Raw genomic sequence first — 13,704 nt, forward strand, 5'->3', positions numbered from 1 at the left:
CATACACAAAGTTTTTCTTTCATTTGACCTAGTGACCTAGTTCTTTTTTTATCCCAGATGACCCATTTTCAAACTTGGCCTAGATTTCATAAAGGTAACCATTCTGACAAAATTTCATGAAGACCAGTAACTGTTGAAAAATACAGCCTGTATCGCATACACAAGCTAAATGTTGACAGAAGTCACGACAGACACCAAACATTGTGCAGTCAAAAACGCTCACATGAGCTAAAAATTGTGTCACAACTGTGGCCTCTTAAGTTCCCACTCTTTTCTATAGGTATGACCTACTGACCTAGGTATTGACCCTACATGACCCACATTCAAACTTTACCTACAGATCATCAAGACTTAACATTATGACCAAGTTTCATAAACTATATTGGGTCTTAAATGCGTCTCCAGAGTGGTCACAATCTTTTATCAAATAGTCATGGAGAACATACGCCCCGCCCGAGGATCGAACTCATGACCCCGCGATCCGTAGACCAACGCTCTACCTACTGAGCCATGAGTTCGATCCTCGGGCGGGGCGTATGTTCTCCATGACTATTTGATAAACGATAATGTGTCTGAAATCATTAGTCCTCCACCTCTGATTCATGTGGGGAAGTTGGCAGTTACTTGCAGAGAACAGGTTTGTACTCGGGCTAAAAGTAGGTCAAATAGTAGTAGATCAATATCAAGGTCAACGTTCATTTCGGTACACAAAACTATGCATGTGGTCCAAATTTGAAGCCTGTACATTCAAAAATGTGAAAGTAGGTCACTAGGTCAATTTCAAGGTCAAATTTTTTTTGGTACACAAACCTATGCACGTGGTCCAAATTTGAAGGCTGTAGCTTGAGAAATGTGAAAGTAGGTCACTAGGTCAAAATCAAGGTCAAATTTCATTTCGGAACACAAAACTATGCATGTGGTCCAAATTTGAAGCCTGTACCTTCAAAAATGTGAAAGTAGGTCACTAGGTCAAAAAAATTTTCGGTGCACAAAACTATGCATGTGGTCCAAATTTGAAGGCTGTAGCTACAGAAGTGTGAAAGTAGGTCACTAGGTCAAGGTCAAGGTCAACTCATGTCAAGGTTCATCTTGCCGCTCAAAACCATACATGTGGTCAAAATTTAAATTTTGTAGGTTATGGACAAGAAGATTTTAAAAGCTTTTCTCTTTATAAGTCTGTATGAACCATGTGACCCCCAGGGCGGGTCCATATTTGACCCTAGGGGAATAATTTGAACAAACTTGGTAGAGAATCACTAGATGATGCTACATTACAAATATCAAAGCCCTAGTCTTTGTGGTTTGAACAAGAAGATTTTCAAAGTTTTTCCCTATATAAGTCTATGTAAAACATGTGACCCCCGGGGCGGGGCCATATTTGACCCTAAGGAGATAATTTGAACAATCATAGTAGAAGCCCACTAGATGATGTCACGTACAAAATATCAAAGCCCTAGGCCCTGTGGTTTTGGACTAGAGGTTTTTCAAAGTTTTTCCCTATATAAGTCTATATAAACCATGTGACCCCCCCCCGGGGCGGGGCCATATTAGACCCCAGGGCATTAATTTGAATCATCTTGGTAGAGGACCACTAGATGATGCTTCATACTAAATATCAAATCCCTAGGCTCTGTGGTTTTAGACAAGATCAGAAACCGTTTTACCTGTTCCTGGCAAATATGACCTTGACCTTTGACCTAATGACCTCAAAATCAATAGGTGTCATCTGCTGATCATGACCAACCTAACTATCAATTTTCCTGACACTAGGCCCAAGCGTTCTTTAGTTACTGCCCGGAAACCATTTTACTGTTCCTGGTCAATGTGACCTTGACCTTTGACATACTGACCTCAAAATCAATAGGGGTCATCTGCTGGTCATGACCAACCTCCCTATCAAATTTTGTGACCCTAGGCCTATGCGTTCTTGAGTTATCATCCGGAAACCGTTTAACTGTTCAGGGCCACTGTGACCTTGACCTTTAAAATATTGACCTCAAAATCAATAGGGGTCATCTGCTGGTCATGACCAACACCCCTATCAACTTTCATGATCCTAGGCCCAAGCGTTCTTGAGTTATCATCCGGAAACCGTTTTACTATTCAGGGTCACTGTGACCTTGACCTTTGACATACAGACCTCAAAATCAATAGGGGTCATCTGCTGGTGATGACCAACCTCCTTATCAACTTTCATGATCCTAGGCCCAAGCGTTCTTGAGTTATCATCCGAAAACGGATTGGTCTACATTCCGACCGACCGACCGACATCTGCAAAACAATATACCCTACCTTCTTCGAAGGGGGGCATAATAAATGGCAAGTGAAGTGAAAAAATAGTAAAAAAATAAAGTTCATTAGAACTCCAAATTGGCTGTTGAACATATTTTTGTACAGTATTCAAAAGCAATCAAGTGTTACTCATATATTATATAACACAATAAAATTTTTTATAAAGCTTTCTTGTTTAATGTCCTGCCAAAAATAAGCAAATTACAAGGATACTGGGACAGATGATTAAGTTGACCACCTTGGAAATATTCGATTGCAATCGGTTATTTATAAAATTGAACACACCATCTAATAGTTTCCACTTACAACACCAACTGGTGTAAACAAAAACAAAATTGGTAAATATTCTGTATAAATAAATGATTTACATAAATTTGTATAAAAAATATTTATCCAAAATTACTGGGGAAGAGGGTGTTTTTTGCGCATGCTCACAGTCGAAACATGAAGGCCTGACATTTGTTAACTTTTGCATTACTTGATCAGGAATGACTGTTGCAGCTTTTTGGGGAAAGTTTCAATATACATGACCTAATGACCTAGTTTTTGACCGCATGTGATCCAGTTTCAAACTTGACCTAGATATTATCAAGAATTTTCTTGCAGATCCCATTAAAAAAACGGCTTCTACAGAGGTCACAAGGTTTTTCTATTATTTGACTTACTGACCTTGTTTTTGACCGCACGTGACCCAGTTTCGAAACTGACCTACATATCATCAAGATGAACATTCTGACTAATTTTCATACAGATCCTATGAAAAATATGACCTTCAAAGAGGTCACAAGGTTTTCCTATTATTTGACCTAATGACCTATTTTTGGACCGCACGTGACCCAGTTTCAAACTTGACGAGACCAAGTTTCGAACTTGACCTAGATATCATCAAGATAAACATTCTGACCATTCAGACGGACGACAGACGCAGCGCGATCACAAAAGCTCACCTTGTCACTTTGTGACAGGTGTGCTATTAAAAACTCATTATTTGACCACTCATTTTCTTAGTTCGGATATTTCCAACACAATGATGGTTTCGTTGCAAAAATTTTTATGACAACAATATCGATCATAAGGTCACATGATCAACTGACCGTATATCACTGGTCACATGATCAACTGACGGTATATCAAGAAAGATATACGGCACCCTGATATCGGGTCGAAAATACTGCAAGTGACAGGATGAATCTATTTATGTGCTAAATATACAAATATTACTATATCTTATTATTTAAATTCATGTTTCTCTCGGAATACATGTTGAAGCACCAAAAATAAGCGCTTATGAACTTGCAGTATCGTATAAAGACATTGACCTTTAACTTCCAAGTATGACCCAAAGTTTTCATTCTTGTATCCATTGACCTTCAAATATGACCTTGACCGTAGACCTGTTTTTTGTGCATAACACTCCGTCTCATAAAGGTGAACACCTGTACCAAGTTTCATCAATATCCCTCCATTGCATTAAGAAAATAAGCTCCGGACAAAGTCTGTGGATGCCGCCTGCCCACCCTTCAGGGGCGTTTCCATAATACGTCCAGTTATTCAACATCAAATCATACACAGTGTAATCCATTGACTGGCATGTTTTGTACTGTAAGCATTTACAATAAAGTACAATGTTTGATGTAATTGTCAACACTAGCTTCATAAACAAATAATGTTATGTAAATTGTTAGTCGTAGGCAGTTATACTAATTTCTCCTTTATAGTTTGCTGCTCCGAAGAATCGAAAAGCCCCATATAAATTGGCACAAAGGTTGTGTACTGTCACACTGTCCAGTACATTCGTTTCTACCCTTGGTTTCTTCATAACCACGGCATTCACTGAAAATGTAAAAAAAAGTCAATAAACAAATAATTCTGTCAATGTCTTAATGCTTTACTACAAGAAAAACTAACATATATGTTAAAATTCAAAAATACCAGAATCAGGCTGTGTGAATTTGGACAAAATTTTCCCTATAAATCTATGTTATTTATAGAAATAAACAAAGGGCCATAACCTACTAAACAAGAAGCTGCGTTCAATAAACGCTTGATGCCCCCGGTGGCATCCTTCTCAATACAAAGCAACCCAATTCCAAAATGAGGTCAAGTTCAGGGTCAAACTGAGGTCAGGTGATGTCTGAAGATGAGGAATGATCAGAGGTTACATCTGCATTAGTATCGACTCATTCTAGTAAGAGGTATTGATGCTAGACGAAACGGTCCCATTTGGTTAACCAAAAGATGGCCAATATAAATCAACTCAAGTCCAAAATGAGGTCAAGGTCAAACTGAGATCCGGTGATGTCTGAAGATGGAGGGTCACAGGTTATGTCTGCATTAGTATCAAGTCATTCTAGTAAGGGATATTGATGAGGAAACAGTCCCATTTGGTTAACCAAGAGATGGCCCATATAAAACAACCTCAATGAGGTCAAGGTCAAGGTGATGTCTAAAAAAAATGGAATGGTCACAGGTTATGTCTGCATTAGTATCAAGTCATTCTAGTAAGGGGTATTGATGCTAGACGAATCAGTCCCATTTGGTTAACCAAGACATGGCCCATATAAAGCAACCTAAGTCCAAAATGAGATCAAGGTCAAGGTCAAACTGAGGTCAGGTGATGTCAGAAGATGAGAATTGGTCACAGGTTACATCTGCATTAGTATCAAGTCATTCTAGTAAGGGGTATTGATGCTAGACGCAACGGTCCCATTTGGTTAACCTCGTACGGGCGGACAGACAGGATGATCACTATATGCCTCCCGCATCAGTAGATGCCGGGGCGGGGGCATAAAAAATGTTGAACAAGCCAGAGTTTCAGGGGAACATAACTAGGGTACCAAAAGATCATTCTGACAAAGTTTGGTCAAAATCCCCCTAGTAGTTTCTGAGGAGATGCGATAAAGAGAAAAAGTTAACAGACGGACCACTGACGCAGAGTGATTTGAATAGCCAATCATCTGATGATGGTGGGCTAAAAAAAGTACACATAGATAGGCAATAATAACTCATTTTCATGTGTTTCTTTTGCAGCCAATCTTACAAGAAATGGCAAGCGAGAGTATTGGCAGTTTTGACTGGAATATATTAGGTAAAATTATTATAACAAATTATTAACTATAATTGGTATTATTTGAGAAATATGAGTCTTGCTCAATTTATGACTACCCGCAACCGAAGCATTAAAAAAACTTGCTATTGTAATGTCTCTTAGTTCTGTTATACCTTAAAGCAACGGGATTCGGTGGCCTTTCCTTCGGCCCTCAAAAAAGTACTTGACCTATTTTTTATAAGTAAACAAATTAGCTCTTTATTTTGGAGACAAACCTAGCTTTGTTCACGTGAAATTTCAACCACTAGATATATCCATTTCCCGAGTTACCATGAAAAATATTCCAAGTGTCCGGTTGTAGGACGCTTGACAGTATGTAGTTTGTAATAAATCTTTTACAGGACAAGTCATCTTATACCCCGGGGTGTAAGATGGATTTTTCCAGCACCAGTCAAAATGACCAGAACACACCATCTGGTATACAAGAATAGTCTGCAGAATCTTGAGTACGAAATGAACATGTGAGAAATGTATTAGTTTTGTGTGCTCTTTTGGCGAATAAAATCAGGTTTTGAGTTTAGTTGCTTAGAAATCCAGGCCTGAGTGATTAATTATGACACATCTGAAAACCACTGGTTACCACACAAAATACAGAGTTTCATATAAAGTTCTAATCTTAATTATCCACCAACTCATGATATGTTAGAAATAAACAGATAAATAAATAAATTCACATGACTTGTGTTCAGGGTTTTTTCTAGCTAATTTGGGAACATAGCCTATAGATACCCCCAAAATTGGGAATTTTCTTGTGTAAATGTTCCAAAGTGGGAAATATTTAGTCCCATAGGATATAGTAAGGATGTGTTTAAGCACTTTCTCATACACTAGTTTCACATTGTACAGCCTCTTTAACATATTTTCCATTACAAAATTGTCCATAATTAGGTCAATGTTTGTGCAATTTTGATGAAATTTTTTTCAGAATGGAGATTGGGAATTTTTTCACTCTTTTTGGGGAAAAATACAAACTTTTTGGCATTGGGAATATAGCCGAATAACGGCTATAAAAACGGCCGAAAAAAACAACATAAAAAACCCCCCTGGTATTATAGCATGACTTTTTTCTTCAGATGTATATGCTGACATAGACAGCAATGAAGAAGAAATGACATCAGGTAGGTTAGACCAGATCTTCCAGTATGTAATAAATAATAAATTTATAAGTGTTAAAACGAGAATTGCAGTAGCATCATGAATTTACCAACAGTTCTGCTACAACAGACAGAAATAACACATTTTACAGCAATGAGGACTTTATATAGATCAGTTCAAAAATACAGGCTCTTTAGCATACACCAGCTAAATGTTGACAGATACATAACAGACGATGGACATAGAGCTAAAAATATGACAGCAGGTCACTAGGTCAATGTCAAAGTTTATTTGGTACACAAACCTATACATGTGGTATAAATTTATTAACAACATAATGTTTTTGAACCCACATAGGTCATCAAGACAAACATTCTGACTAATTTGTATGAGTTTTGAACTAATACTTTGGACTCTATATTATGTAGTGTCAACAAGATTTTCCTTTGATCTGTTCTACCCAGACTGAAATCAAATTGTACAAAAAAAAAGAGAAGAAAGTTGTTTAAACCATTTCTTTATTTTTTCAGAGGAAGGATCAGACTATGACACAGATTCCAATTCAGAAGGTACAACAATTATCAATTCTTGTTATATTTCTAAAAACCGAAGTGCAGTAATTAAATACGAAATGTTGAAATTCCATGAAACACACAATTTCAAGTTTAACACACTTAAAGACTTATAAAAAAAAAAAAGATTGGTCATATTCTATTACACATACCGTGTTTTGCAGTATTTTGCCATTTTGGAACAAGTTTTACTATGCCATTATCTATAAATTTTGTATAACTTATGGTATCTCCTCAAGGTAAGTAGTGACAAATTTCAAAATGATAGCAACTATTCAAAACGTTTGCAGAGAACTCATTTTTCCATTAATTTTAATAAAAGAAACATTAAACATCAAACTAGTGGTAAACAATTACAAAACACAAAATAAAAATGTGAATATAATTTTTTCTATGGTGCCTCAAGAAAACGGATTGAATGAGACAGAATTCATACTTCAACAATGAAAAAAATAAAGTTGAATGCTGTGTTTGTTATGATTTTTGCTTACTCCATTTAAAAATTAACCTTAGGGCAGACACAAAAATTACCTAAATTTCTTCCACAATATATAATCTAAGACTGAAAGCAAAATAGAAAACTTTCACCGTGTGTAAGTCAATATTTTTAAAGATGTGTAACTCTACCCAGTATGTTTAAGTAGTAAATTCACTTTGAACACCAAGAAATCACTTATAAGAGTCATATTTTCCATTTTTGTAAAAGAAATCAATAACAAGTCTTGAAAGAAGTAAAAACTTACTACAAAAAAAAACAAGAATGTCACAATATACGCCCGTCACAGCAAATTTCTTTACTCTAGCACCTGTATTTGCAAATGGAATTTTAATTTTGTGGTTGTTTAGTAATAACTAAGTGTTTTGTTTTTCTAAGTCCACAAAAAAACTCCTTACCAGGTAGAGATACCTTAAATTACACCTAAAATTGGAAAGTAACATCTATGTTGTACCACAGAAAAGTGGTCTTGGTTTTTCCCTACGGTCAATTATAAAAAAGTTACAATATAAATTATTTATAGTAACAACTAAGGGAAGTTAATCTTAAAAAAAAAAAAAAAAAAAAAAAAAAAAAAAATTGTAAGTCCTCACAAAAATCTTTACCAGGTACAGACTGGTCAAAATACACCTCAAACTTGGATGTAGCATGCATGTTGTACTACAGAAAAGTGGTCTCGATTTTTCCCTACGACTAGTAATGAAAAAGTTACAATATAAGCTATTTATAGTAACAACAAAGGGAAGTAATTCGAAAGAAGGGAACTGCGCATGACACTTCGTCTCATGATGGTGTATAATTGTGTCAAGTTACATCAAAATCCCTCCATGCATGAAGAAGAAATGCTTCGGACAAAGTCATTCTTGTATCTGACCTTTGGCCTCTAAGTGTGACCTTGACCTTAGACCTAGGGACCTGGTTCTTGCGCATGACACTACGTCTCGTGGTGGTGAACATTTGTGCCAAGTTATATCAAAATCCCTCTATGCATGAAGAAGAAATGCTCCGGACAAGGTTTTCATTCTTGTATCCTTTGACCTCTAAGTGTGACCTTGACCTTAGACCTAGAGACCTGGTTCTTGCGCATGACACTCCGCCTCATGGTGGTGAACATTTGTGCCAAGTTATATCAAAATCCCTCTATGCATGAAGAAGAAATGCTCCGGACAAAGTTTTCATTCTTGTATCCTTTGACCTCTAAGTGTGACCTTGACCTTAGACCTAGGGATCTGGTTCTTGCGCATGACACTCCTTCTCATGATGATGAACAATTGTGCCAACTTTCATCAAAATCCCTCTATGCATGAAGAAGATATGGTCCGGACAAAGTCATTCTTGAATTTGACCTTTGACCTCTAAGTGTGACCTTGACCTTAGACCTAGGGACCTGGTTCTTGCGCATGACACTCCGTCTCATGATGGTGAACAACTGTGCCAAGTTTCATCAAAATCCCTTCATGCATGTAGAAGATATGCTCCGGACAAGGTCTGTGGACGCCGCCCGCCCGCCCGCCATCCCGCCAGGGGCGTTCCCATAATACGTCCCGTTTTTCAAACGGGCGTATAAAAAGGAAAATAAGAACAAACAAGAGCTCGTCGAAAAACAAAATGCTCCCCTTGATGCATTCAGTAATTGCACAAGGAACAGAACTTATATGCTCACTGTAAACGAAAGTTCTACCATTCTGGTTAATTCTGACCTTGACCTTTAACCTATTAACCTAATAAGAGATTAGAGTGATCTTGGCGCCATCCTCTGAGCCATTTTTGAATGTTCAAAATTTCATGACTAGCTCAAGCTCAAGGTCAAATTTCTATTTCGGTACAAAACAATGAGTATGTGGTCCAAATTTGAAACCTGTGGCTTGAGAACTGTGAAAGTAGGTCACTAGATTAATTTCAAGGTCAAAGTTCATTTTGGTAGACAGAAATATGCATGTGCTTCAAATCTGGAGGCTGTAGCTTGAGAAATGTCAAAGTAGGTTATAGGGTGGGGCCATATTTGACCCCAGGGAAATCATCTGAACAATCTTGGTAGAGGACCACTAGATTGTGCAACATATCAAATATCAAAGCCCTAGGCCCTATTGTTTTGGACAAGAAAATCAGAAACTGTTTAACTGTTCCTGGCCAATGACCTTGACCTTTGACCTAATGACCTCAAAATCAATAGGGATCTTCTGCTGGTCATGGCAAATCTATCAATTTTCCTGACAACAGGCCTAAGCATTATTGAGTTATTGCCCGGAAACCATTTTACTGTTCCTGGTCACTGTGACCTTTACCTCTGACATACTGACCAATCAATAGGGGTTATCTGCTGGTCATGACCAATCTTCTTATCAACTTTTGTGATCCTAGGCCTTAGCATTTTTCAGTTATCATCTGGAAACCGTTTAACTGTTTAGGGTTACTGTGACCTTGACCTTTAACATACTGACCTTTAATCAATAAGGGTCATCTGCTGGTCATGACCAACCTCCCTATCAACTTTCTTGACCCTAGGCCTAAGGGTTCTTGATATATCATCCGGAAACCGTTTTACAATTCAGGGTCTATGTGACCTTTGACATACAGACCTCAAAATCAATAGGGCTCATCTGCTGGTAATAACCAACCTCCCTATCAACTTTCGTGATCCTAAGAGTAAGTCCAAGTGTTCTTGAGTTATCATCCAGAAACGGATTGGTCTACATAACGACCGAAATCTGCAAAAAAATATACCCCTCCTTCGAAAGGGGGCATAAAAATTTGGTACCAGTAGGGCTAGAACCTACGCCCCCCTAAGAATTGCAGTAAAAGTGGATTTATAGTAGGAATTGAATACTCTTCAAAAAGGAGGTTCTCTATTAGTGATCTAATGCCTCAAGTTTATCTGGTCTTTGAATTGTAAAAAAAATAAAAATTGTTAATTTAATACTACCTGAAAATATTTGAATTTGAGGTCTAGAAAACACTGTCAGACAATGCACACAATTCTTTCTCATTTCAGAATCAGAAACAGACAGCAATGTGGACCAGAATGAGAAACCACAAACAAAAGGTAAAATGTAACGCCATAAATCATGGTCGTATTTTGCTCAATTTTTTCAACTATTATTATACAAGGTTTGACTATTAGTCTTCACTTTGACATGATAAGTAGACTTGGTTTCAAACATATTGCTTCCACCATTTTCATAGTAATGTGCACCAAAAAAACAAGAGGGCCAATATGGCCCTATATCGCTCACCTGTTATCATATCATTTCACTTAAGGACAATAAGATCAAACTAAAGTTTCATCATGATAGCTCATTCCTAAGTTAAGTTATTGACCGGAAACCCTTTTTCTATTTTAAGTAACAGTGACCTTGACCTTGACCCCAGAAACCCCAAAATCAATCCCAGCCTTTGTCTTGATATAAGCTACATACATACCAAGTTTTATTCAAATATCTTTACCGAAACAAAAGTTATTGACCGGAAACACCAGTTTGACGCCGCCGCCGCCCGCCCGACATCTACCCCAATCTGATAACTGGTAAAAAAAAAGGGGTCTGGGTCTTGCTCATGATAGTCATCTCACTATGGTGAACATTTATTCAAAGTAATTTCAAAATCCCTTAATGAATGTCGGAGTTATGAATCAGACACGAAAACATACCCTGTTAACCTTTGACTTGTGTGATCTTGACCTTGGAGACAGGGGTCTGGGTCTTGCGCATGGCATGTCATCTCATTATGGTATACATTTTTGCCACGTTCTTTCAAAATCCCTTCATGAATGGCCAAATTAAGAACCGGACACAAAACCATGATAACCTTTGACCTCCTAGTGTAAACTTGAACTTGGAGCTAGGGGTTTGGGTCTTGCGCATGGCACTTCGTCTCTTATGGTGAACATATTAGACAAGTTATTTCAAAATCACTTTATGGATGGAAGAGTTACAGCCGGGAAAAGAACTGACTGGATGCACAAATGGACAGACAGACAGTGCGATTTTAATACGCATACCTTTTGGGGGGGGGGGATAAAAAGTTACACATATGAACTTTAACCTTAAGAATATATTTCCAGGGAAAAGAGGACGCCCCATTGGATACAGAAAGAGAAAAGAGGATGATTTCGTGAAAAGGCAAAAAAGAGGTAAGACATAAAAGGGTGGTTTTCAAAATAATGAAGCAAATTTACTTTTTCTTAACAAATAAAATGGTAAAATCTAATACTGACTAAATCTTTCTCTTGTGAATTTGTAATATGAAAAACAATAAATCACTTCTATAACATATTTATTTCATTTGTAGTTCACTACCATTTTAATATTCAGCCTTCTACTTTCTGCCTTGAATCGGCCATTTACTTTGGCTTCACCCTCCCTATTGAATCCTATATAATGACCTCAGAATCTATAACTATCTGGGGTTCTATTCCATATAATGACCTCAGAATCTATAACTATCTGGGGTTCTATTCCTTAAGACCTCATTAAATTTCATTAACATTCCAGACCAGAGACAGTTAATGCCGACAATGAAGATCAGAGTGTGGATGTGCTGTGCTCAACTCTGTACCACATTGTTGTCAGGTGATATCATCAACAGTGCAAGAGAGCGGTTTCAAAACCTTAGGATAATCCAGCGAGGGCAGTACATTCTTGACTGGATCAAGGCACATACCGCGTAACAACATTATACATTTTTCCCAATGTAAGAGATGAAAATTTTTTAATTTGGCTAATTTAAGTCAACATGAAATTTCATTTGAATTCAGGAACATTATATTTGCTATCACATGACAAAAGGGCATACAAGAGTTGTCTGATGACAGCACGCTCGACTATTCGAAAAATTGATTGAAGAATGGGGTGAAAATATTACCAAAGATATTCAGACAAAAGAAATAAATAGATTAGACAAACAATGTTCCTGTATTTCTTTGATTTCCATAAGTCTGAAACTCTAAATGGCAATGTATGAACCAATTTCCAGAAAAGGCCATAATTATATTTATTATATACTCATCAGGTATGACAAAGACACTGGAAAAATGACAACAGCTTTTCTTGTTGGTAACATAAATGTCTGTAAGAAAGCATTTCTGGTGATATTGGGTTTTCCGGCAAGCACATACTACGAAATCCGAAGGAAGTACATGGGTAAGGAAATTTAACAGTGATCTTATTACATGCATTTCTGTAAATGCAGTTTCTTGCTTCACTATTATCTAGTAATAATGAGTTTTCTTGAACTTCATAGCAAATTTTCAAAATTCAGTCATTTTTAACCTGGGTATTTTTAATTCATCAACATAAACTGTATCTATAAAGCATTCTAACATGGCTTGAAATGATTTCCAGTTAAAGAAAGAAACAAGAGGACCATGATGGTCCTGAATCGCTCACCTCTTCCCACATGACCCAGTTTTGAGTATGATGTCGTTTTTTCTATTATTTGACATAGTGACCTAGTTTTTGAGCTCATGTGACCCAGTTTTGAACTTGACCTAGATATTATCAAGATAAAAATTCTGACCAATTTTCATGAAGATCCATTGAAAAATATGGTCTCTAGAGAGGTCACAAGGTTTTTCTATAATTTGACCTTTTGACCTAGTTTTCAAAGGTACGTGACCCTGTTTTGAACTTGACCTAGATATCATCAAGGTGAACATTCTCACTAATTTTCATGAAGATCTCATGAAAAATATGGCCTCTAGAGAGGTCACAAGGTTTTTCTATTTTTATCCTACTGGCCTAGTTTTTGACCGCACATGACCCAGTTTCGGAACTGACCTAGATATCATCAAGGTGAACATTCAGATCAATTTTCAGGAAGATCCATTGAAAAATATGGCCTCTAGAGAGGTCAAAAGATTTTTCTAATTTTAGACCTACTGACCTAGTTTTTGACCACAGTTGACCCAGTTTCAAACTTGACCTTGATATCATCAAGATGAACATTCAGACCAACTTTCGTACAGATCCCATGAAAAGTATGGCCTCTAGAGAGGTCACAAGGTTTTTTTTATTATTTGTCCTACTAACCTAGTTTTTTACGGCACGTGACCCAGTTTCAAACTTGACCTAGACATCATCAAGGTGAACATTCTGACCAATTTTCATGAATCTCCATTCAAGGGTATGGCCTCTAGAGAGGTC

At 37.1% G+C, this 13,704-nt stretch overlaps 1 protein-coding gene across 1 annotated transcript; it reads left to right on the plus strand.

The window, feature by feature from the left end:
* Positions 1 to 6,174: 6,174 nt before the first annotated feature.
* LOC128548450 (uncharacterized) lies at positions 6,175 to 13,014 on the plus strand. The gene is made up of 6 exons (XM_053523277.1): positions 6,175 to 6,519; positions 7,027 to 7,065; positions 10,557 to 10,607; positions 11,625 to 11,693; positions 12,055 to 12,226; positions 12,572 to 13,014. Exons 1-6 carry the CDS (start codon positions 6,510 to 6,512, stop codon positions 12,714 to 12,716), a joined length of 486 nt encoding a protein of 161 aa, XP_053379252.1. The 5' UTR covers positions 6,175 to 6,509; the 3' UTR covers positions 12,717 to 13,014.
* Positions 13,015 to 13,704: the final 690 nt, after the last annotated feature.

The sequence above is a fragment of the Mercenaria mercenaria genome, chromosome 14 (genome assembly GCF_021730395.1).
Source record: "Mercenaria mercenaria strain notata chromosome 14, MADL_Memer_1, whole genome shotgun sequence".
In the NCBI taxonomy this organism is placed as follows: domain Eukaryota; kingdom Metazoa; phylum Mollusca; class Bivalvia; order Venerida; family Veneridae; genus Mercenaria; species Mercenaria mercenaria.